Source organism: Crocodylus porosus, unplaced genomic scaffold (assembly GCF_001723895.1).
Source record: "Crocodylus porosus isolate Cpor-Errol unplaced genomic scaffold, CroPor_comp1, whole genome shotgun sequence".
Lineage (NCBI taxonomy): Eukaryota > Metazoa > Chordata > Crocodylia > Crocodylidae > Crocodylus > Crocodylus porosus.
The window spans coordinates 122,334,319-122,361,397 of NW_017728943.1; the positions used below are offsets into that span (position 1 = coordinate 122,334,319).

Below are 27,079 nucleotides of genomic sequence, written 5' to 3' on the forward strand. Positions count from 1 at the left end.
CCTGGGCGCGGCAGGCTGGTCCATGGGAATTGCTCTAGTGGCAGGCAGATCCAAGTTGTACCCTGGTGGCTCCAGCTTTGGCCCTGCCCTGGGCGCTGGGAGCTCCAAGCCCCGCTGCGGGGGCAGGCAGGAGAGCCTGGCCCCACTCCTTGAGACCAGCACTGTACCCAGCCACTCTGCACAGGCCAGCAGATCTGGAGCCACTGCCTGGGGGCATGGGACTCCAGGCTCTGACCCCAAGCAGGGCAGGGTGGGAGGTGCCAGGTCCCCCTTCCAGCCGTGTGCCACTTCCCCTTCCCCCCAAATGCCAGGGCAGCCCAGCAGCAGGCTGCTGCAGCAGGGGAGAGGAGTGTGAACACAGCTAGGGAAGAAAGGCAGGGTGTGGCACCACATGCTTCCTGCCATTTATCTGGGAGCATGCACCCCACCCCAGGAAGGGCCTAGCACAGGCCCCCCAACCCACAGCCCTCCCATGGGGTCTGTAGCAGAAAGATCCACCCCCCCGCAACTCTGCATGCACCTACATCTATTATAGGGAGCCAACCATCCATCCTCTGGATCAGGGTTCTGCAATGTTTTTGGCCATGGCCAAAGTGTTAAAAACACTCCAACCTCAACCCATGCCTTGACTTAGCATACCAGAGGCAGAGGGTCGGGGAACCATTGGGGGCCTAGATCCTTGCTACTGGTGGTGGGTGCATGCACACCTCCGGGCTCTGGCATGCACCCTGGGGGTTGCTGGCCTCTGCTCTGGATGACAGTGTACACGTAAGAGGTCTATGACCATCACAGCAAGACCTTCGATATGTATGCCTAGGCAAGAATATGGAAGAGTGGAGGTTGCTCAAAACCCTACCATCCTCCCCTTAGACCACTTGGACAGAATCCAAATGCAAGACCAAATCCAGCTGTTTAGTGTCTCAATGGCTGTAGCTTCTGCCAGATCCTTCAGTCAAGCAGCCCCTATTCCTCCCCCTCCCTGTCAATCAAAAACAGAATGGTTACCATCACTTATTTATGCATTGATGTTAGATGCTTTTGTATTCATAATTAACTTTTGATGATATATCAAGTCATAGTTCATCATTGGACATGATCATATAGAAGCACATTGGATGCATTGGAAGCTCCAGGAAATTTGTGCTCCTATGAGATACAATGCTTTCTGGAGCTGCCATGAACATAAATCCTGCAGTTCCCATAAAAGAAACCTGTGCTGTCTTCTTTCCGGAGGAAACTTCTTCAGCTGTTATAGATGGCCCTATCTTCCACTGCCTCAGTAGACCAAGGTAACAGAGAACAACAAAATCCTTCTTCCCCCTCCCAGCCTCCTGCCAAGAAAACCCAAAACTTGGGAGGAACCAGAGGAAGAGAATTAAAGGAAGCTCTGGGAATCTTCTTATGAAGAATGTAGAACAGATATGATTTCCTATTTTTTAGAAGATACAGTCAAACATTTAATAAGTTAACTCCTTTGGCGAAATGGATTTCCCTGCTACGTGTCAATATCCCTTGAAATGACCATGTTGCTCTTCATTCAGCAGAGATATACTTAAACTCGCCATTTTATGATTTCACAGCTAGTTAGCTTTAAAATGGAATTAGTCCTTAGCAACTTGATTTATACCATTTTTGTTCCACCATTTTTTTGATGACTACATTCTGTATCAAAATATAACACCTTATCCAAATCTCTGTAGACTGATTTAGCAATGATTATACATCAATTGTTCAGAAAAAAAATGCATGCAGGAGTAGCACTTTTGATTTCAAAAAGGAGAAAGACAATTTTAAGAGAAAATGATCCCTTTCCTAGAAAAGATACTGAAACCAAACCCTTTGTAATTACCAGGGGAAAACTTGAGGCTTTTAAATTTTATATTTTGTTACAGTTCAATTGCTCCTGCCAATGAAGTGCTTATGGCCCTGGTTTCCTCAGATTAAGGTTCTTGGCACATGTTCATTTACAAGCACCAGGGGATCTGATCAACTATTGCAACAATCCTGCCTCCTGCCACGGAGACCCTGGGACAGCTCCAGAAAAGTTTGAGATCCTGGACTGCCATGGCCAGGATTGTCAGTCCTGGCCCTGGCCAATATAGGACATGCCACAGGTTCACAGAATATTTTTATGGCTGACTTGTCATGTTATGGCACCTTAAATCAGATGCATGTATAACACTTTCTCATTTATGCTACAGTTAACACACTGACCACTGTATATAACATGTAGGGAGGCCATAAGGTTCTTCTGTTTTCCTGCTCCCCTTTTTTAATTCTATCCCATTCATTCTAGGATGCTCTGCCCCATGTCCTTTTCTCCTGCAAAAGGGATCTATTTGAACTTTATAGCTTTTCAATATAAAATGTTTGACAGGGAAGCGAATAGTTAAACATTCTTTTTTTTTTTCTACCATACTATATAACTTACAAGACTACCATTAGAAATGAACTGAAGAATTATTTTAAATATTCTGTTAGCAACATTTATTTAAAATTTAATTTAAAACTTCTAGTGTATCACATAGACTATGTACAGCTGTTCAGTTTTTCCAGGCAGAGTCCTTGCTCTCGCAGGAGAAACCATGAATGTACAGAATTTCATTATTTTTCTCCTAGAGTAAAAGTTGCCAAATGGAGTGGTTCCTGGGAGAATCTCTCTCAAAAGACTGAACTTGTATAAAGGCAGAGGTCCAAAAGAAGCTAAAGAGCCATCCTCCAGAATCCCAGTGATGTGATGTGTGCTTCCTCCCCCCTCACAGGATTGTGATTTACCAACCAAGCAGGGAATAGAACATAACTTCTCCATGCTTTGAATGGTACTGAAGTACCTAGGGGCATGTTCTACTCCCAATTTTTTCAGGGGCCTGAGTTCCATTCAGGCTAGACCAGAACCAGCTGTCCAAGCCCCCCCTCCCCTCCCCATCACTGCTACTCCTCCTATCGGTACCCATGTAACCCCAGCCCTGCCTTGCTGGACAGCAGCACTAAGGTGGTGGGAAATGTGGGTACCTATTGGGCTGCAGCTGGGCTGGAACATGATACACAGAGTTCAGGATAGAGAGCTCTATGCATGTGACAGGCACAGACCCTCTTCTCCCCTCATGTGGCAACCCCCTTCCCTCCTTTTCTATTAAAGGTATGACAGATTATATGCTGTTAAAAATAAGTATTCATTTTTAGTGCTAATATATTTTTGCTATAGAAAATGAATGTTTTTAGATACAAATTGAGTGTTGTTCAGTGGGTTTTACCTTATAGAGAAGGAAATACTCAAGTAGGAGTGATTCTAGATACTCATAATTGCAGTTAAAAAGTAAGCAAGTTATATGGAAGGATTTTGCATACCTTTACTGCTAAATAGATTTCAGTGATATCTACTATTCCTGCCTATGAAAACCTGTGTGAGCATCCTCACTGCACCCAAACTAAACCTCTGTAGTTAAGAAAACTAAATAGCTAACTAAAGGATTTTGCTTCGTAATTACTTCCAAATCATTAAATAGCTTTCTGAATGCTGAGTTATGTTATCCATTTATCACCATAACAGACATACTTTGTCATGCTTTTGCAATTTAAAAGTACAGTAAGTAGCTGTAGTATTCTTGTTGAAATGCATAGGACTGGGAGTCAGAATATCTGAATTCTATTCTCATCTTTCACACACAGCGCTTATGACATTTTTGTGGCTGCAGTTCCTGTAGCTGAATACTATTGCTTAGTTATTATTCAGAAGCACAAGGAGGTCTAATTCAAATACTAAAAGACACTTAAGCAGAAAGAGCTTTAAAGCTGGAATTGCTTTTGTAGTATTCATGAAGTTTCAAGTGCTTAGTATTAGAAATTACAGCTCCAGAATAAACAGAGCATAGAGAAACCATTTAAAGGCAGGTTCAACTACACAGTCTAATGATCAGGTCTACAGCTGAAAGAGACCATTCCTAAGGGTCTTTAAGGACACCAATTTAGTTCCCCTACCACTTAGATCATGAGTTATTTACTAGGGGTGCACCAATAAAGATTTTCTTGGCTGACACCTATAGCCAATTATTAACCAATCATGTTGGCCGATACTGATCTAATAACTGATTTACTTCAATTTAATTGGTGGGGTGGGGAGTGGGATGGAGCCACAGGATGCTCATCCAGAGAGGTGTGGGGGGTGGCTCCCCATCACTGCATGCACCCCACACTGGAGTCATAGGGGGCATGTGCTTCCTTCCCCCCCGGGATCTGTGAATGGGTTGGATGCGGGCTGCTTGCTGCAGGCTCGGGAATCTCTGCTCTGGTGCCTTTCCCTTGGGAGCGGTGAGTTGTGCTGCTTGCTGCTGGGCGGGCAGAAGACCAGTGTGCAGCCAGTGTGGGGCTCCTGGGGAAAAGGCAGCAGGGTGGAGAGCCCTGAGCCCCCAGAGGACAGCCTACAACTACCTTCGCCATGCTTGGCTCTGCTTAAAAGTGTCTGCACTTGAATTAATTAAAGCTCACTTGCCGCTCTAATGCAGGGTCTCCACTCTACTGCCTTTCCCTCAGGTGCCCAATGCCAGCCGTGTATTCCCTGCCCGCCCAGCAGTGGGGGGGCACAACTCTGGGCAGGCAGGAGACGCACAGCTGGCACAAGGCTCCTGAGGAAAAGGCAGAAGAGCAGATAGCCCCAAGAATCTGCCTCACACAAATCTTGGGGGGGGGTATGCCTCCTCAGGGGGTGCGTGTGGTGGTCAACCACCCCCACCCCCGCCCCCGCCTGTGGCTCTGTCCCACTGCCAGCCTCAGCAGTCTCATTCACCGCCCTGTCTAGGCAGCACCTCCAGCCCCTGCCCAACTCTCTATCATGGGGGCCTCAATCTGTGCTCCCCCACCCACTTCCTTTCCCTCCCCCATGTCCCTTCCCCTCCAGAGAGTTACCTACAGAGAGCTGCTCTCTATGCTGCCTGGCTGTGTTCCTAGCCATGCACATGGCGCCCCCAGCATCTCACTCTTGGAAGCTCCAAGGCAGGACCCCTTGCAGGCTAGAATGCTGTCCGCCTGCAAGACGGAACCCAAGCATCTGGGGGCTCCAGCCCCGTGAGGGAGAAGGAACCCAGCTGTCCAGGTATCAGTAAGCATTACAAGCTACAACAGCCAAAAAAAGCCAATAGGTGATAATGTAAGTTTCCCTTTCATTGGTGCCAATCAAATAGGCAACCAATATATTAATTTAAAGGTAACGTTAATAAAGGTATAACTAATGCCGCTCAAAGTGCAACATCTAGTGGTTCTCACTGACCTTTGATTGTAAGCCAAATACCAGCTTTTGGGCATAGCTGAAGACAAAAATAGTGAAGCCACACAATAAAAATAGATTTCTGCTTCCCATATGATTTGAAGACTCTTGTTAGTATATATCCTAAAGAAGGAAAATGTCGCCTCTCTTGCAGTACGCTCCCTTTAAAACAGAAGGTATGGTCCTCTCAAATTTTTGGAAGTTCTTATAATAGTTTTTCATTATTTACCAAAACTAGAAAACATGTCATTTTTTAGAAACCTTGAAGTGCAGTCAGATGCCAATATGGTTTTGCAACAATCACAATGGCTCTGAAACCACTGTAACTGCAATAGCATGTTTTCAAATTAATCTTAAAAATAGCTTTGAACTGGAAAACAGCAGGCTCGGGGAGATGGAAAGAAATCAGAAGTCCCAAACAAATAAAATAATATTTCAGAATAAAGGTCTATGCTCTTACAAAGGAAGTGTTTTTGCAGCTGAAATCGTTGTACATAACAGGTCTTTACACCAATCTATGTTTCAAGGTACTTACCTTAGAAAAAATGGAGAACTTGGAATTCTACAGTCTATACTTCTGTAGTTGAACTTGAACACATAAGACTTAATAAAATTAACTTATGTAAGAATTCAAGTGCTATGAATCCCAATTAAAAATAATGTCTTTCACACTATTTTGTTTCATAAAGTGAACAGTCATGATGAGAAAGCAACACAAAGACTGATACCAGGAATTTAATGAAATTCAAAAGTGAGTAGCTTTGGCTATAGTTTTTCTGCTGCCAAGGGTTCTCAGCTTTGGTATATTGTTTTAAACGATCATTTGAGGAGATTGCAATAGAGCTATTCCCTATCAGGAAAATGGGAGGAGACCATATCCCCATGAATATTCTGTATAGTGAAATTTGACATGGCTCTAGAAAGTGGGGTTGTCCTCTATGATGGTACCATGATATATGCAAAAATGATAAAGTCATCCAACATCAATGTAGAAAGCTGGAAGAAATGTGCAGAACCCCGTCTGGTCTGGAGGGAACATCTGGTACTGGGTGCAGCTCAACATGAAGTGGCTTTGATCCAGAGAATGGAAGCAAAGTGAGAAAGACGCAAGCAGCATGCTATAAACTGGGACTCCAATCTGTAAAACTTGCAACAAGCCATCACTCAAATTGGGCTTAGCCACCAACAGAATCATCAGGCATCTGACTAGATCTCTTACATGTACACCATGACCCAGAGGATCTATGGTTGCCTATATATAATTCTTTGTTTGCCTTTATGATAAATATTTAAATAGTAAAGCACATTATATTTTTATGAGACTGTATCACAGCACTGAGATCAATATGGCTATTCCATTATGCTATTAAAAAGATAAGCTTTACAAAGATGCTAATTTTATCTGCGGTGATTATGTCCGTGGCAATTTGCTGATCGGTGTTTAGCCTTCAAAAACCTTAATGTGTGATCATTCATGTTTTAAGTATTTTTAATATGAACTAACTATATTTTGTAATCTCATCCTTAGTTATGCTACTGGTTCCAGTAATTCCTTTTAGGGATTGCTCATATCTACTGACAAAGGCAAACTAGCCTATTGAAACTCTTTGCTCATGAGCACAAATTCCTCCCCTCCCACCAAAGGATCAGGGATATCCTGCTCCTGAAGCAAAGATGACAGTCTGAATTCCTTATTCTGAACCGTATGTCCACACTGTAACCTATTAACAAATCCACTTCACCTTCCAACACAGTTCTTTCATCTGTTTGGTGACTTGCATTTTCTTCCATGACTTGACTTTCATTATTTCTACATTGATCTTCTTATTCCCCATTCCACTTTAAACAATTATATTAGTAAATGATTATAAAACTTTTAAAAACACGAGCATTTAGCACTGGAAGAGAATAAGAAATCCATACCAATAGAAAACTAGAAAGAATTCAACAGTTCAGGTACAGTTTGGGCAGTAGAAAGATCCTACACTGGCTACTGTGGGTCCACTATTGAATTGGGATGCATTTCTTTGGCAGAACAGCAGTCCTCCTATATCCAGCAAAGCCAGTAAACGTGTTGTGCTAGATTAGGGTCAAGAGTTTTCAGTACTTTACAGAATCACACATAGAGAGAAAGTTCAATTCTAAGCTACTTCTTATTCTTTTTCTTCCCCTCACAATTCTTTCAAGTCTCCTGGGGACAGACAGATCGTAAGGTAGAGTCAAACTAGCTCAGGGAGGCATGAACTTTTGTAGGTGACAGCCAGCTTTGTCAGATACAGATAAAGTTCAGTAGTGGCAGTCCTTTCATCTTCCTTACTGAACTATGGAAATTCAGAGGAAATAGAAAGGTGTAAAGTTTAAACAGGTAGGCCAGTAGCTGTGAAGACTATCATCAGAATGTCGTAAACACAGGCATACTGGTTGACCTTTCTTACAATACATAAGCTTATTATAAAATGCGAGATAAATTATATGCACACTAAGTTTTGATTTATAGTGATTATACATTTTTTTTAGGTGGCAGGGGTAAGAACAAGTCCATGAAAGTGAGACTCAGAGACTAATTTTATAATACAGAAGCTAATTGTTTCTCTGCAAAAAGGCAGTACTTTTATTAGTAGCACTAACAAAAAAGGATTTTCTTCCCTCCTCACCCAAAAACATGTCACAAAACAACTGTGGTCAGAAGACAATTGTGTTAATATGAACACTACTCAGCCACTAAACTGAAAAATAGAAAGATTTTAAATGAAAAGCTCAGTGGTATCACAGAATTCCTTTATATGCTGCATCCTAATTGCATTTGCAAAAACATGAGAAATCTGGAAGATTAAAGGGTTTCACTATGCAGTTACTGAATAGCTAATCTGCTTAATATCTAGTCACAGGGCCACGTGGGCAAAATGTGGCCTGAGGGCCAGCTGTGGTCCGCCAGACCATTCTATCCAGCCTGTGGGGCCCGCCAATTAAGAAAATTACTACTTATTTGCCCCTGGCTGCCTCTCATGTGGCCCTCAATGGCTTGCCAAAACTCAGTAAGCAGCTCTCAGTCTGAAATAATTGCCCACTCCTGATTTATCAGAACAAAGTTATAGGGATTGTTAAATCACCATTGAAATGGGAACCAATCAAATTCCCATACTGTCAGAAACACAAATAATTACACATTTCAGTATTATGGTGCTTACAGCAGAAGTCTTAGAAATTCCAAAAAGATGCACCTAAAATCCACAGTAAATGTATAGTGTACTGTATAACAGTTACAAAAAAAATAGAAAAAGAAAAAGCACCCTGAGTATCTACCATATGTTTTTCTGTTCTTTTTTGGGAGGGAGAGATCAAGTCAGCATCCAGTTTCTTTTGAATCTTTTACCTTCCATTATATCTTTTCACAAGGTCATTAGATCTGAAACCTCATTTAGAGCAGCAATCAAGAGAAGCTTCCTTTCCTTTATTCATTTCTAAGTAGGCTGTTCTATTTTGTTGGACAGAATATGCCAGAGAACATCATATCTGTTTCTTCACTTTCAGGGTTTACTAAATCCAAAGCTATGGAGATCTTACTAGCAATACTGAAAGTAAAATTATTAAGAATACAGACAGAAATAACTGCCCAGGAGACATCAACTACACAACTTGTACACAGAAGAAATGGTAGCCAGCTTATACTATACAAGATACAAGGTAACAGACTGCAACTATTCCCATTTTTTATTCTGAAAATCTCTCTCAATTTAAAGCTATCAGCATAAACAACACTTTAATGAAAGTTGCTTTGAGTGCCTTTTCTAAGTAATTGGGCTTTCCTATGAAAAATGTTCTGATCTAAAAAAAACCTCAACTCTGATCTGTTCTCAATAAGACTCCAGAACCTGCAGTCCCTTCCTCAAGACAACCTGACACACATCTAAAGAGGAAGATTTCCTCGCTATTCTGCAATTGGAAAAAATTCTGATACCAAGGGAAAGCTGTCTAAAGGATAACTTGTGTTCTGCTGTATTGCCTACCTTTAGACCGACTATATAAGAAGAAAAAATAAAATCAAAACCATGCCACAATAATTAAAAGTAAAGCAAAGGTGATTCAGAGAAATGCACACATGGAATGACTTGGTAAGGAATCTCTGCAGTTTTCTGGATGTAGAAATAGGGAAATTGTCTGCTTTATTCTTGACAAAAAGCAAATCTTTACCTATCTGGACCTAAGAAACATGTCTTGGTGTGTAACTTCTCAGGTAAGAAAAATAGTTTGGGGGAGAACTGGGGGAGGGACTCCAAGCTGGGGTTTGCCAAGCCTACACTGGAATGGGGGGGCCAGATGGATTGGAACCCTCCCTCCATCTTATTATAAGATAACCCCCAATAATCAGATTTTACATATGGAACATTTATAAATTTGTTATAATGTTCCAGGTCTAGAATCTAACAATTGGAGGTCTGCTTTGAATACATCCCCCTCCCACTGCTACAGCTGGGAAAATATATCTAGGGGGAGGGGGTCAGATAGCCCTGTTCCCCTCTGCTTCTCTTCATAGCCCTCCCCTCCCCACTCTTACCATCAGAGCCTGCTCTCCCTAAGCACATGGAAGTGAGGAGCAATTTTGAAAATACTTGCCTTGAAATTAAATATAACTATAGTAATTTCCATATTGTGCCCATAGACTCAGTTCATCCAGAATTGAGGCATGTTATCCTTTTTTGGAAACTGCTGTAAGTTTTAACACAGGTAGTCCCTAAACACTCTTTTAAGTAGCACTTAGGCACCTATTTACATATAGTACAAACCATGAATGATATTAGTCAAAAGCCAAAAGGTTCATGATTTACCATACAGCACACTAAGCTGGGCCCCAGCATTTCAAGCTAACTCAGCACTGCAAAGCAGCATATTCCAGATATGCCTCCATGAAGGATCCGTGTCCTAATTAGCCACAGATTACACACCCCCCTCACTGCCCGCAACTGGAATCAGGTGTTCTTGTCGTGAGTCCTTGAATCCTCCAAAAATTTATATGAAAATGAAACGCAGGGCAATCTGGTGCCAACTCATGGAAGGGAGGGCCACACTAATCACATGTGACAGGCTGAGAGAAGGGGCAACAGAGGGATTCTAGGCGAGATGTTTGGGGCCCTTTTTGTGATGTCTGCCAAACATTTAAGGATAGTGAAGAAACAGGACTCTTTTAAATGGGAAAAGAAAGGCACAGCTTGGCTATAGGTATAAAAAGGAAGTAAAAGTGTATGCAGTGTAGTGACTCACCATGGCTATCAAAGAGCAAGTGGTGAGGGGGAACACGCTTAATGGGCACTACCATATGTCCAATTCAGATAGACTTCACTCACTTATCCTTGTGGTAGGTTCCCATCTATATACTTGCACATGTGTTTTATGGTCATACTCAGTGTTGACTGCATTTGAACAACTTCATAGTTGATTTCCATTAGGCATTTGTTGCTTTTGATAGCAGTTTAATGATAAATAATGGATTTAATGAGGTTACCCTGTATCTGAGTGTAAGAAATGGAGCTTTTCTACCATGCTGATTGGGAAGAAAACCTTCTTTTGTATTTGAGTAAAAACAGTACTGGTTTAAACTTTATTATCTAACCCAGTGGTCTCCAACCTTTTTAAGTAGGAGATCACCATTGGCATTTAAAAGCAACCCAACATCTACCGTGTGCTTCTGCCACCACCCCACTCCCCTCCCTGCCTAGCAGCTAAGTCTGTGGTGGGCAGATCAAGGCAGAGGGAGAAAAAGTTATTTGGGGGTGTGCCTCCCCAGCAGGTTGGGGCCCCACTCAACTTACCCCTGCTCCTGCCTCTGCAGCACTGTTGCTCATCACAGGGACCACAATCTAGCCCCTGTCCCTTCCCTCCCACACAGACTGATCTGCTGGGATGGGGCAGCACTTGCATGCATGTGAGCACTCAGCTCCCATCCCAGCCTTGGATCAATGCCAAGAGGCTCCAAGTTCTACCATAAAAGGCTCCAAGATCCACCAGTTGGTGACCACTGATCTAACTTAAGGTAGTAATTTTTGTAGTATTCAGCTGTTATCAAAATTATACCTTTTCTTCACAAAGCTGTCTAAAAGAGTGCTTAAGTGATTAAACATTTTTTTTTATGACTAAGTTGAAGTGAAAAAGAAAACAACCTACAGAAAGAACTCTGTAGCTTTTCCAAGTTTTTTTACTTTGAAGATTTGGGTTGTTCCAAACCTTGATTCTCAAAAGGGGCAAAGGAACATGTAGCCAAGTTCCTGACAGCAGAAGACAGACCTTAATATTACACCACAAAGTTATTTCTAAATCAATTACTATGTTGACACCCGTACCCAGAATTAATGGCTTTCTGTACTAGTAACTGTCTAGAAACCACAAAAGGCAGGTTAGAAAATAAATGTTTAAAATTTTACTTTACATCAACAAAACTAATGAGTATAACAGAAGACAGTGCTGAATATTCAACTACAAGGTAAAACCTCAAGAAAGGTCATTTGATAAATTGGTATTTTTCTTTTTACAGTTTTGCATTCAAATACAAGTATCTATCTATATAGATATCTACATAGATTCATAGATGCTAGGGTTGGAAGGGACCTCAACAGATCATTGAGTCTGACCCCCTGCGTAGGCAGGAAAGAGTGCTGGGGTCAGATGACCCCAGCCAGATGCCCATCCGGCCTTCTCTTAAAGACCCCCAAGGTAGGGGAGAGCACCGCCTCCCTTGGAAGCTCATTCCAAATTTTGGCCAGCCTTACCATGAAGAAGTCTGATCCCTTGCTGCGCTCCCCTAATGAATTTGTAGGTGACCACAAGATCACCTCTCAGCCTTCTCTTGTGGAGGCTGAAGAGGTCCGGGTCCCTCAGTCTCTCCTCATAGGGCTTGTCCTGTAAGCCCCTAACCATATGAGTGGCCCTCCTCTGGACCCTGTCGAGTCTATCAACATCCTTCTTGAAGTACGGCACCCAAAACTGGACACTCAAAACTGCGGTCTGACCAATGAAACATAAAGGGGAAGTATCACCTCCTTGGATCCGTTTGACATGCATCTGCTGACGCATGATAAATTGCAGTTAGCTTTGCTGATGATTTCATCACACTGACAACCTATGTTCATCCTGGAGTCCACTATGACTCCGAGATCCCTTTCCGCTTCTGTGCTGCTGAGAGGGTCACTTCCCAGCCAGTAGGTGTGTTCGATATTTTTGTGCCCTAGGTGTAGCATTCTGCACTTGTCCTTGTTGCATTGCATCCTATTGTGTACTGCCCACTTTTCTAACCTGTCCAGGTCTCCCTGCAATTGTTCCCTACTCTCCGTAGTGTGCACAATTTAGTATTGTCCACAAACTTGGACAGAGTGCACTTCACACGCACCCACATATATATACATACATAGGTTATGCAAAAAAGAGGGGCATGCAACCTATTAAGATGTGATAATACTAAATTTACCTAAACCTAAGACAACTGTAAATTTAAGACAACCCCCCAGTAATTAGATTTCATGCATGGAAAATGTATACATTTATTACATATTTTCCATACCCAGAATCTAATTATTGCCAAGTCATTTTAAAAATTCATGTGTGGCCTCCCCCTACCCAGCTGAAGTGGGAAAATCAGTTGCAGAACAGCAGGAGTTGGGGGGAAATCAAGTAGCCTGACCTCTGGCCTTTGCTCCCCCCATATCTTTCACCTGTCTCCATCCACCATCTACTGCCCATGCCTGCCCTCCCTTCCCCCTCTCCCACAGCCTCAGTTACTTACACTTGCTCTGGTGCCACTTAAGCCTGGGGCATGAAGCATGTTCATACTCTGGACCCATGTTCATACTCTGGTCCCTAGCAGCTGGAACTGCCACAAACCCACTGCAACTGCTACTGGACCAGGCTGGAGCGAGAGTATACTTCCTCCATGCCCCAGGCTGGAACAGGGCTGGAGGCCAGAGCCACTGCAGCCATCTGTACCCCCCACTGCTTTGTAATCAATTCCAAGAAGAGGGGCTTCCTCCACAATGTTATACAGACAGGGAAAAAAACCTCATTTTGGAATCAAGTAAATACTGTAAATAATGTTCAAGGCTGTTTCACAGCGAAATCCTCAAGTGAGCTTAGTTCATGCCATTCAAAAAATGCCATGACCTGGAAATACAGAAGAAAGGCAGACAGTCTGCCTGCTGGACAAGCGCAATGGACTATAACTGTGGTATCCAGCTCATTCAAACCAGATGAATAGCGTGAGACCACATCATCTGGTCCATGGGATGGAACCCAGTGGTGGCAGCATCAACTACTACAACTCCCAGAGTTGGAGCAGCTACCACTCTTCCCACCACCAAAATTTCTGGTCCTGTGAGCCAAACAACATGGCTTCACACACAAGATATGAACCACAAGGCTCCCAACCGGGCTAGAAATTTGGCAGGAGGATGAGTGGCAGCAGCGTTAACTCTGGAAGCCACAGCAATTAATCCTGCCACCTTATGCCACACAGCCAAATTTCCAGCCCTCTGGAGAGCCTGCAAGCTGAACAGTATGGGTGTATAGGTTGCATCTTAGACACCCCTTGACTCTAAACCAACATGGAATATCCTTTGTAGAAAGACAGACACATGAGGAAGGAAATCCATGTGCCAAACAATCAGTGTTAAATGACACTGAACTAATCCCATGGTCTTCGTGTTTTCTTGCCCTTCACTGTGCATTGCCACAATTGATACCAAAAATAAAAAATGATAAAAAGGTTATATCTCCATTTCAGTCATGGGATTTATATATAGAACATTTTTGTGGCCAGCCTGTATCATGCTTTATTTTGAATGCGACACACAGCCAAGAGCCACAGGTCCAGTCCAGCCGCATGCGCATCCTTCGAACATGCTGGCCTACAAGGAGCCAGCATGTTCAAAGGGCAGCACTGCAGCTGGGTGGCACCATGCCTTTTAAGATTCTTGGGGCATTGTAAGCCTGAGATCATGGAGCCTCTCCCCACCGTTGGTCTTCCAACATGTAGGGCTATGGAGCTTCATCCAGGATTTATGGTCCTGGGGTAGTGTGAGCCCAAGATCAGAAAGCCTCCTCTCCTTGATCAGTCATGCCACCTCAGGACTTTATTAAAACAGCATTGCTTGCCAACTTTTTAAAAACCTAGGGATGGCATGAGCTGACACGGGGGGGGGGGGGGTGTCTCTCCCTGATCCTGGGCTCATGTTATTCAGCTGCACACACACTTTTTTAACATCCCAATGCAGTTTAAGCCCCTCATGGATCCCTCATTTAAAAAAACCAAACAACAATCAGTGCACAGCCCAGCATGGGGGAATCAGCCGAGTCTCCTCACGGCTTGACTTTCAAGCTGCCTGTGGCTGGGTAGCCTGCAGCAGGGAGCAGGTCCTGATGTCAGGCTCCCCTCACTGGCCATCACAAATTGGGATAAGGGGAAATTTATTCTTGATCCCAAAAATGGTGCATCCCGCCACGTACGTCTGGCATGGGACCACAAATAAAATTCTTCTAATCCCAACTGCATGCTAATATTAACATGTACGAGAGACCTAAAACATCTAATCTTGTGGAAATTGCTCAAGAGAATGAAGGAGAAAAAAGAACAAAACATTATTTGGCCTCTTTAGCTTGGTGTAATGGATTGAACTGGTATAGGAAGGAGTACTTTTACAGCTGTGTACTATTGTTGTTGGATGTGGTCCATTAACTTTAACTAAGTGATTTTGAGCTACAAGGATTTTTTTTAATTGGGTTCTGTGATTATTTCTTCTTTCTAATCAGCTTTAAATCCCCAAAAATGTTTTAAAAAATAACTGTCATCTAAATATTGGCATAATATTTTAAAGGATATTTTAAAATAAATTCTGCTTCCTCACATTTATTCTAAACCCTAACATGACACTACCAAGTTAAAATTACCCAACTACATTTACTCTTAGAAAGAAGGGCATCATGTACCCAAAAGCTTGTCAAACTTCTCCCTCAGCTATGGAGTTGGTCCCATAAAAAGTTCCACAAAAATACCCTTGCCTCTCACATGTTTCCTGGATTAACTGAACACCGCTCCCCCAACCTTCTACTAAATGTGATACATTGCTAATCTCTCTCCTAAAACAGCTTGTAGAACTGTTTGCAAATTTCAAAATTGTACAGATTCATTTATTTTTGTTGTTTAAGAAAATAAACTCCCAAACCAGACAGACTGGTAAAGATACACTCGCAAAACTTTGAAGAAATCCTCAGAGCCTATCCTGCCAACACAGCATTTTGAAAGTTATTCATTACAAAACCTCACCCTTGTTTCAATATTTAGTCTGGTTCAAAAATAATTTTCTTTGAATTTTAAAGGAAGTGTTTAAGTTTGTAAACTATCTAAAAAAGGAATAACACATACTGAACTAAACGAAAACAAGGGAAATTGCATGCAGACCCAAACCAAGTTGGCCAAATATGCAGCATATCATTAAGAAAAAACTGTAATTTTTATTCCACAAATATGTTTAAAAGCAGACCATTGGCTTATAATAGCATAGGTAAATGATTCTGTATTGTCATCAACAGGGAAATACAGTATTCCCTTTTAAATGTTTAATATACAAAGTATTATCAAATACTGAACTATTAAACCATGATATGAAAATACATTTAAACCATGCAAACACAAAAATCAGATTTAGAATAACTTATTACCTCATCATGTGTATATCTGTAATCTGCCTTTTTTGACTTGAGGTCCCATAGTGCGACTATTCCAGATTCAAAGCCAATCAGGAGCTGCAAGAATTAGAGCAAGTACTACTATAGCTTTAAGAATGAAAGAAAAAGGTAATTTAAAATACCACAACTCTTGTTCTGAGGAAGAGAAACTGCCATGATATTAGATGCACATTCACTCATACATCAAAATCTCTTGCGATCAGCATGATCTGTGTTAGAAGGTTTTTAAAAATTAGGACACAGTTTAATGAAGACAAGAGTTGCAGAGATAAATGTTTGTTTGTGCCATCACCATGCAACGTTTACTTCCTATTTATTTTGTCATGGCCCTAACACACAGATTGACATTTTAGATTAACACAGAGCTGGAAAAGATTTTGCTCATGCATTTTGTATTTTCTGAGCCAATGGTTGATAACCTTTTCAGTCAGTGGACCAGATAGGCCCAGGTCAGGTCCAAGGAAGCCCAGAAGGCAGAGGGAAGATGGATGGTAGGATCTAGCTTTTCCCAGAGGCTGCACAGGAAGTGTCTGCAGGTGTAATTTATCTCTGCGATGGCAGAAGAAAGCAAGTACTGTTGAAGACCCCCACTGCCGGAGAGAAAAGCACCAAAGGCAGATGAACTTTCCATATCACCACAGGAAAAAAAGTGGCAGCAGCAAGTATTTTCTGTGAGCAACTGCTGGGAACAGCAGTGGTGGCAAATGGATTTTACTGCCCACCCACTACACAGCCTTCCACCTCCAATCCAAATTGGGTCAATCTGACTGCTGAAGCCCCATGTCCACAGGCCAGATCAAACAGCTCCAGAAGCCGAATCTGGCCTATGGACCATAGGTTGTCAATCCCTGTTTGAAGCAGCTGAGAATCAAGGGATTCTTTAAATCTGACAGGTCAACATGAAACACTACTGTTTGCTCCCCATTGCTGTTCATTATTAAGTTACTCAGAAGCAAAAGGTAAGAGAAGCATTTTATTTTCTCCCCACTGAGGCAGAGCAACTTAGGCCATGTACAGACATTTAGGTTCTCCTAGGAAAGTTGCTGCTCTCCCAGTAGAACCCATGAGCAAACATGTTCAGGATTTTTCTCCCACAGTAAAAATGGCTCTTCCAGGAGAAAAGTAACCCTGGTCTGGGTCAGCCAATCAGGGCTGCCCTGTGCACCACTGCCATCCGTCTCCAGACAGACTGCAAGAGGTTGCAGGGTACACTAAGATATTTGAATAAGTTTCCCCTGGCTGTGCAGTGACAGCACTGCAAGCTCTTTTATTTTCAGGGGCACATTATTCAAATGCCTGTGCAGGCATCTCTGGATAAGTTTCTTGTCCAGGAGAACAAACCTGCTTGTGAGACTCTTTGAAGAACATACTGCACTCCTTGCAGGTCTACGACAACACCTGTTAATTCTTGTAAGTTGCCATGTGAATAAAATAGGCTCTAAGGCCAATATTTTCTGATACAGATGCTTCAGGTTTGGCACCTAAATCTTTAATTACAAATGCAAGTAGCCTGAAATACAGGAATGCTGAGCAGCCAAAAATCCTACTAATTTCAGCATCAATGGATGTTCACAGAAACGTATAGAAAACACTTAAAACACAGGTTGTAACTTTTAATCAACACAATAAAATATATTGCTCCATGAACCAAACACAATTAATAAAAATGAACCATAATGTTGAAAATTTATTTTTCTAATCCATTTCTCTCAAACACTTCAACTTGCTTAAACTGACTATGCCTTCTTAAGCTGCTTTCTATTATAACTTGTATTCTGCAATATTTTCTCTGAAAGTATTTCAGCTTTCCTTTACTTCTCCTTGTAGCATTTTAACTTCGGTATTTTAATAGATACCTTTTTCCCTTGGTTTTATAATCTGCTTCTATCTTATGGAACTACCTGGGTCTAAAAATAGGGTTGGAAGGGACTTTGTAAGATCATCAGGTCCAGCCCCCTGCCCAAGCAGCACGAAGTCAGCTAGGGTCAAAGGATCCCAGCAAGATAGGCATCCAAATGTTTCTTGAAAGTGCCCAGAGTAGATGCTGGCACTACCTCTGGTGGAAGTCTATTTCAGGGCCTGGTGGCTCAGACAGTGAAGAAGTTTTTCCTTACGTCCAGCCTAAAACAGTCTTGCAGGGGTTTGTGACCATTGGTCCTGGTCTTCCCTTGGGGTGCTCTGGTAAACAAGCAATCCCCCAGATCCTGATCTACACCCCTGATCTACTTATAGGATGCCACCAAGTCACCCCTGAGCCTACGCTTCTCCAGGCTGAAGAGTACCATGCCTCTGAGCTTCTCTTCATAAGGCATGCTCTCTTGCCCTCTGATCATGTGTGTGGCTCTCCTCTGGTCTCTTTCAAGCTTCTCCACATCCTTTCTGAACTGTGGAGCCCAGAATTGGATGCAGTACTCCAACTATGACCTCACCAAGGACGAGTAAAAAGCAGGAGGATGACTTCCTTAATCTTGCTTGAGATGCATCAGTAGATGCAAGCCAGAGTTTTGTTTGCTTTGCCAGCTGCGGTATCACATTGGTGGCTCATGGTCATCTTGTGGTCAATCATGACCCTCAAGTCTTTTTTGTTCGTGGTGCTAGCGAATGTAGCACTGCTGAGCCTATAAATATGATGCGGGGTTCCCCCCACCTCAAAGTGGAGCACCTTGCATTTCTCCATATTGAGTGCCATCAGGTTTTCATCCACCCACCTTGCAAGCCTGTCAAGGTCGGCCCAGATCACCAGCCTATCCTCATGTGTGGACACTCTTCCCCATAGTTTGGTGTCATCAGCAAACTTAGCCAGTCCGCTTTTAACAGCAGAGTCCAAATATTTTATAAGACATTGATGGATACAGGTTCAAGAATGGAGCCTTGGGGGACACCTCTGGTCACCGTGCCTTGTTGATTCTGTTCCATCAACTACTACTCTTTGGGTCTGACCTCAGAGCCAGTTCCCCAGTCACTGGCCTGTAGAGAAGTCAAGGCCACAGTTCCCTAATTTCTCCATGAGGACATCATGAGACACCAGGTCAAAGGTTTTTTAAAGTCCAAATATATTATATCAACCTCTTCCCCTTTGTCCAGATAATGAGTCATCTGGTCATAGAAGGAAATGAGATTGGTAAGGCAAGACCTACCTGCCACAAACCCATGCTGACTTATCCCTCAGAATCTTGCTTTCTATTAGCCTGTTGATAATTGTTTTTTTGATAATTTTTTTCCAAGTTCTTTCCAGGGACTGAGGTCAAAGCGACTGGCCTGTAGTTTCCCAGATCTTCCTTCCCCGCTTTCTTGAAGATAGGTACCACATTGGCCCTCTTCCAATCTTCAGGTACTTTGCCTGAGCGCCACAAGTTCTCAAATATCCTTGCCAGTGGCTGAGCTAACGTCTGTGAGTTCCTTTAGCACTCTTGGGTGCAGTCTGGACCATCTGATTTGTGGGTGTCCATCCCCTCAAGGTGTTCCCGTCACAAGATTTATGTCAATGGTGGGCATATAGTCACCCTCATCCTGGCCATCCCACATTTTGTTAGGCAGGGTGGTCCCTTTGGGTTGGTGAAAGAGTGATGCAAAGTACCTATTTAATAGGTTGGCTTTTTCCTGGGGGTCAGTTGTCAGCTGCCCCATTTGGTTTAGCAGGGGTCCAATGTTGCTGTTGGTTTTTCTCCCCGACTTCCCACTTCCTTAAGGAGTGACCACTCATTGTGAACTCCCCTCCCTGTCAAATCATGGCCTCTCAGGGCCTCAACAGCAGCCTGAGCTTATGAAAGTTGGTTTTTCTAAAGTTGAGGACTTCTGTTTTGCTGACTGATTTGCCAACCTTGCAATAGATAGTGAAAGTGATCAACTCGTGGTCACAGTCTCCCCGCTTCCCTTTGATTCTTAGGTCGCTGACTAGATCATCTGCTCTGGCCAGTACCAGGTCCAGCAGCAGCTTTCCTCTTGATGGCCCATAAACTTCTTAAGAAAGGTAGAGCTCATCCATGCATGTGAGGAAACTTTGTGACTGATCAGATTTGGCTGAGTGCTCTTCCCATGAGGCATCCGGGTAGTTGAAGTCTCCCATGAGGAGGTCTGTAGTAGTCTCCTACCACTGTATCCCCTTCACCAAGCTCCCCTTGTATTTTAACTTCAGTCACCCTCCTTGGGTGCCAATCCCCACTTGTAGTGAAATGTACCACTCCTTCACATAGAGAGTTACACCCCTGCCCCTTTTTTCAGCACGATCTCTCCTATATAGGGTATAGTCATCCATACCAGTGGTCCAGTCATAGGAGGAGTCCCACCAGGTCTCCATTATCCCTATTAGATCATAGTCATTTCTGTTTATCAGAAGGACCAGTTCCTCCTGCTTATTCCTCAAGCTCCTGACATTTGTATACAGGCAAGTAAGTATGCCACTGGAGGCCCTAGGCTTCCTTGTGCTCCTGAAAAGGCTCCGTTCCTGGGCTAAGGTAGGAGTAGGTTCCCTTGAGCAGCCTAACCTGATGATTTTGTGGCTGATGCTTGTACTGGTGGTTGTACACCCATCCCCCGGCAAGCTTAGTTTAAAGCCTGGTCAAGCAGGTCAGCCGTTTTGGCTGAGAAGAGCTTCTTCCCCAATGGAGTGAAGTAGAGGCCATCCCTTCCCAACAGACTGCTGCCTCTCTCTCCGAAATGCAGACTGGGGTCATAGAAGCCAAAGCCTTCATGATGGCACCAATCTTCTGTTCAGTACTTCTATCCATCTTTCCCTCCTCAGCCCATGACCTGTAACTGGAAGGATAGAGAAAAAACCACCTGTGCCCCCAACACCCTGAGGCCCACTCCCAGAGCTGTGTAGTCATTGATGACCCAGCTAGGATTGCTCCGAGCTGTCTCATTTGTACCTACATAGATAAAGGACATGCGACAGTGATCAGAGAGCCAGATAAGTTTTCTCAGCTACATCCCAGATACAGCAAGAGACCTCCCAGGCTCAGCGGTTGGGCCAGCAGATTGCTCCCTCTTCCCCCCTCAGGAGGAAGTCTCTGCATTTCTTCTTAGGGGAGGTAGCTGGTTCTGTTTCTTCCTTACATCCAGGAGCTGGCAGCTCTGCTGGCTGTACTGGTGCTACGAGGGGTTCGTACCTGTTGCGGAGATCCAGGGGATAGGTGGCCCTAGTGCAGCAAGCCTTGGGGCTGGTGAAAACCTTCATCCAAACACCTGGTTGGACAGTATAGGAGCTCCTCTTGTCCACCCTTGTTTTGGCAGGTTACCTAGCTCTTCCCTCTTCCTTTTTTGGGTGAAGGTCCTGGCACTACGAGTCAATCTCCTGTTCACAATCCCTGATGGCACACAGCCTCTGCACCACGGTCTGGAGCTCCACTATCTGGCACTCCAGAGACTCCCAATACAGAACAAACCTCACCGGGGGGCAGGGGGAGGGGTGTCACAAGGCTCCTTGTCCCATGTGCCTGCAGTTGTGTCAGGCAGCCCCCACAGCCGAGTGCCAGGGTCCTCATCTGAGTGGAGGCCCGTAACCACGGGTTCCATCTGGGTGGAGGCCTCAGAAGTACCAGAGCAGAGGGGTCTGGTCACAGAGAGGACCTTTGGGATGTGGCGTGTCCCCACCATGGTGCAGGTAGTCATCTGGGCTACTACTATGCAGACCCTTCTCTTCAGGCTCGCTGCCTAGAGCCTTGTGTGCCTCCTGCTTGCCCTCCTGCGCCAACTCCTGCATTAACTTGCACAGAGTACACCTGTTTGCATGCTCTGTTTGTGAGACTCCATTCGTGTGGCTCCCTGGAGGGGGCTGGGGCAAATAGGAGCTTGGGGGGGGCGTGATCGTCCTTGGGTCCTCTCACCTGACTCTCCGTAGCTATCTAACTCCCATCCATGGCGGGGCCAACTTACCTCCTGGCTGTGCTGGGGTCAAGGTCGGGGTCCGCATGTCTGCTGGGGATCTCATGGGGGCGTGACAGATTGGCATGCAAGAAGATACTTGCATGCAAGAAAAAAAAACTGACATAGTATTCCTCAGACAAAACTACCATCCCAGAATTTGAAAGGTATTTATAAGAAGACCTATACTACAGGCAGCACATTATATTTTTTATGTAATATTCAGCGTTGAAAATAATATTGAGTAAGGAGCTGATTTTCATACAATTAACTGAAATTTCTAACTTAATAAGCTGTTCAAAACTCTTTGCTTGTATGTTATCCTTCCAACTTTGTTAGGCCCATTACTTAGCAGTGGTTGTTATTTTTCAAAATTTAAATATTTGGCTTCTTGTGTTAGTCCATGTTTACTTGGAATTATTGGGAGCAGCTTGTTTCTTTAGCTAATTCAAATAATGCATGAAATTGTACAGCAAGCACATCAGCTTAATTTGTCTTCCATGCCCAAGAATAGCAGGAAAAATGAGCAACTCCTATGTAGGGGGTTCATCAGACTCTAGGTGGCTGCTGACAGATGTCATGGGCAGACTGTGGGCTGGCAGCTATTTTTGCAGGTGAAGCATAGTGTCCCATGCCTCTGATTGGCCAAGGGGCCCTGGTAGCCCCATCTCTTGCCACTGATCAGCAGCAAGGGCAGTCTGTCATGCAGCCCTGCTGACTGGTGCAAGAGGCAGGGTCGTATGACAGACAGCCTTCACAGCCAATCAGTGGCAAGAGGCAGGGGCATCTGCTATCTTGCTGTGATGGCAGCTCCCTTTATCCCCCTTGCAGGCTGTGCAGCAGGCTCCAGAGGCCACAAGGACTGCTGGCTTTCCAGTGGGAGCCAGCATTCTCTTTTCAGTGAGGTTTTTTCAGGGAGCCCACCAAAAGCACTCAACCTTTTTCATGGGGCCTGTCTGAAATTGTGGTTTCCATAAATTGCAAAATCGCAATTTCAGTAGGTCCCTACTCATGTCTGCTTTCTTACTGAATTATGCTTCTCACTTGAGGTCCTCTTCCTATATGGTTTCTACTCTAAATAATAATAGTACTATGACCTTTGGTACCAGATAGAAGGGAGGTTAATGCAAAGGAAGAACTCCACTGGCTGCAGAGCATATGAGATCTTATTAATCTTGTGTGCCTTTAGAAGGGAAGGGAAAAAATAGGGGCAGAGACTTGGGAGTAAGGCAGTCTTCTTTAGGCAGTTGTTCAAAGGACCAGTTAGTTGGAGGGATGGGGGCATAATATGGTGGGAAGACAAGGACCAACAGTCAAAAACCCCTGAAAGACCATTTTAGGCTGGACACAAGGAAAAATTTCTTCACTGTCCGAGCCACCAAGGCCTCGAATAGCCTCCGCCCAGAGGTGTTGCCAGCACCTACTCTGGACACTTTCAAGAAACATTTGGATGCCTACCTTGCTGGGATCCTTTGACTCTAGCTGACTCCCTGCCCTTTGGGCAGGGGGCTGGACCTGATGATCTTACAAGGTCCTTTAAGGGACCCCTAACATCTATGAAATTGATGAAATCTCCAAGATCTCTGGTTAATTCCAGTATTAAAAAAAAACAACTAACTTCTAAAATTTATTATATAACCCTGCTCACAAAATACAGAGCACTAGATTGTGTAAACTGCCCTAGAACAGGCATGCTCAACCTTGAGTCCACATACCCATAGATATCTTATCTGGTCCACAGGGTTCCCTATAGATTGAGAAATTTAGTGGCAAGGGAGTAGTGGTAATAACCACAGCCACTCTCCCCCACTGCTGAATTCACAAACCCCAACCTCCGTACGGCAAGATGGGTCCAGGTCAAGCCTCTACCCTCCCTCCCTCTGGGGCTGGGTCAAGCCTACTTCTGCCCCAACTGCAGGGCTGAGTTAAGGCTTGGTCACATCCCCTCTCTCATGGGGCTGATCTATGCCTCCTCCAGCCCCATGGGGCTGCACTGGGGATGGGCTTTGCCCCCTTCTTCCCTCCTCTCCATGGGGCTGGGTTGGAGCAAAGATGCTCCTGCCCGCTCTGCATGACTGAATGGGGCCCTGCTGTGACCACCCAATGCCAGATTGGGACCTCCAGCCAGACCCAAACTGCAGATGGGCTGGCCAGTGCCCATCTGCCCAAAACAGTTGAGCACAACTGCCACAGAATATGAAACCAAATCAAAATTACCTCTTGCCTATGATATTAATTGCAAAATAATTAGTGTAAGACTTAGACATTATACTTCCCTTTATTTCAAAAGAGTTATACCTAACAGTGAACAATTCTACATGCTTGTACTGAATGAAATCTAGTATAACAACTTTACATCTATGATTGAAATCAAAATACATGCATTTGTCTTACTAACAAATACTTTTTTTTAGTTTTATTTTACTTTTATGGATAATTTCAAGAGGAGGGCAAGTTGGGTAATATTAGGAAGAGAAAAGAAAAGGAAAGTAAACCTAAACAGAGGCTTAATATTGTTCTTCTATTTTTCACCTCAACTATCATTCCAGCAGCGAGCAAACAGCATTCAATAGCTGTGCTGACACTGGCAATGCTAACATGAACAAGGAATTAATGAGAGCAACGTGTTCTTAGAATCACAGGAGAGTCATTCACCAAATGAAAGGATTGTGAAAGTAACTAAACTGCTTACTTATCTTTTCTGAAAGTATGGTTGTTTTTACAGTATAGCTATCCTTTTTTGTTCCATGTTTCTAGCAGGCAACAGAAGCCCCAGTTCCTCAAAGAGAACAATGTAAACGGAGCCTCATGAAGCCTTGTTTAAATGCTAACACTTGCCCTGTTTAAATGCTAACATTCTCTCCCAGGAGCTGCTCTAATTAAAATGTGTGCAGTGTCTCATGTATTCAGTGCCCCACATTTCAAAATGGCAACAGGAGTACTTTAAAGCTCATTTAATGAGCTTTAGTTAAAGCACCTCTAGCACCATTTTGAAATGCGGGGATGCTGAATACAAAGGATGCTGCAGTGCGCTGGAGCATTCTGATTAGAACCCTCCAGCAGACTTGATTAATCAGAATGCATCAAAGCATGTGTAAAAGTGCCCAAACTGTTTTATATAGAAGGGAAACAGACAGGGGCAAGGGATACTGCTAAAAGACATTAAAAATTGGGTTGACTGGGTCAGCCAAGTTCAACAAGACAGGTAACTCCATTGTCATTCAAGGTATTAACTGTCCACCACGTCTACCTTTGGATCTTCTTTAAAGTTACTCCTAATGCCACATCCCCTTGTCATACCCCTTCTGTTTCCCATTAGTTCTCATTACTTTAATTCCTTCTCCAAAAAAGAAAGTCATTTTGCTTTTTACTTAGTACCTATTAATGCAAATTTATCTTACCTTTCCTTCATCCATTGGATTGTCACTAATATGAACAACAGGTCCTGGGTGAGATTTGGATGATCTGGAAAGGAGAACACTATTTTAATTTAAAAAGTAGATTTTGTTTTCTGTCCAAAATTGCATTACAAAGGTCTTAAGGTAAGATTTTAAATCAATGTGAATTTTTTGTACGGTTGCATTTAGGCTACGGATAGACATTTAAGGAGCCTGAGACGGATTTGAACCAATTTACATGATTTTTTTCTAAGCAGGCTATGCTAGTTTGGGAGTGAACAGAACACAAGGTCACCCTTTCATGAGGGGCACAAAGGCTGCCTGCACTGGCTGAGGCTAGCAGCTTGGGGGTGCTCCTGCATGTCTCCCAAAGTGCTGGAGACTGCAAAGGGCAGCTGAACGGTGGGCCATCCCTGATTGGCTGCTGGATGCACACCCCCAAACCCCTGCCATCAGCCGTAGGGAGGGGAGGAGCCAGCACAGAATCTCTCCTCAGCCCCACTGGGCTTCCCCACTCCTTAGCTGCCCAGCCCAGCATGGCTCCTCTCTCTAGCACTGCCCCTCCCCCCCCCTCCAACAGCTGTTGGTTGTCAGTGCCAGTGGCAGGGGGGGAACTGGAAGCCCCCATTACATGCCCACCCCCCAACTGTACTGGCTGGGTTGGCGGGGGGAAGAGGGGGCTAGGCCTATGTGGTGGGTCCTCCGCCTTCTACTCCTCCCCTGCCGCTGTCAGGGGAGTGCTGGGCTTATTTATCCTGGGATAAAAACCAAATCATACATATGTCCATTTCCATTGTCCTGAGATGCGTCTTAAACAAATTTGCCAAATAAGAACCACTACAAAGTATGTATGTACAGTTATTGTGGGATTACATTATTGAATCTATGGCTAAAGTAACACCGCATTTAGCTGCTTGCTAAACCCTGATTACCACTGAACGTGTGTATACATCAATCCCAGAATATTGTTGTTCCAAGCACAATTTATTCAGGGACACATGAAATGTCTAACCTTTGACAACTCACAGAAGACAGGTGAGAGTTCCTGGATTAGAAGAGGGCAAACGTAGTGCCATCTTTAACAAAGGGGAAAAGGAGTATCTGTGGAGTTACAGACTAGTCAGTCTGACCTAGACACCTGGAGATCATGGAACAGATCTTCAAGGAATCTATTTCAAAATATCTTGAGGAGAAGAAGGTGACCAGGAACAGCCAGCATGGATCCACCAGTGAAATATTATGCCAGACAAACCCATTTTACTTCTATAATAGGATGATGGGCTCTGTGGGTGGGAGGAGAGCAGCAGATGTGATATACTTTGACTTAACAAACGCTTTTGACACTGCCTCCCATGACACTCTCGTTAACAAGCCAAAACTAAGCAAAAACACTGTAAAGGTGGCTACCTAACTGGCTGGATCATCATACTCCAGTAGTCATCAATAGCAAAGTTTCTAGTGGGAACCCCACTATTAAGTAGATAAACTGGAGAAATGGTCTACAATTAACCAAGTGAAATTCAACAAGGACAGTTACAATTCTAAAGTCCTGCATTTAGGCTGAAATAATTCCATGTACAAATACAGACTGGGGACTAACTGGCTGGACTGGTTCTACATTATGGGATAATGTGAACCATAATTATGCTAAATAAAAACCAACACTATGCTCCTGTTGCAAAAAAGCCAACAAATATTGGGTTGTATTAATAGGGATGCCATTCATAAATCAAAGAAAATTATTCATCCTGCTCTATTTAAGTACTGGTGAGACCTCATCTGAAATACTGTGTCCAGTTTTGGGCCCCACACTTCAAGAAAGATATGGACAGAT

At 43.7% G+C, this 27,079-nt stretch overlaps 1 protein-coding gene across 5 annotated transcripts in view; it reads right to left on the minus strand.

Annotated features, from left to right (window-relative positions):
* The window catches only part of STXBP5 (syntaxin binding protein 5), a 204,330-nt gene that overhangs the window by 96,636 nt on the left and 80,615 nt on the right, over positions 1 to 27,079 (minus strand). For all 5 annotated transcript variants that reach the window (XM_019550115.1, XM_019550113.1, XM_019550112.1 and 2 more), the window contains exons 6-7: positions 25,249 to 25,312; positions 15,959 to 16,042 (exon numbers count right to left, since the gene is read on the minus strand). In XM_019550115.1, the coding sequence (XP_019405660.1) occupies positions 15,959 to 16,042; positions 25,249 to 25,312 (148 nt within the window). The remainder of the gene's footprint in view (positions 1 to 15,958; positions 16,043 to 25,248; positions 25,313 to 27,079) is intronic.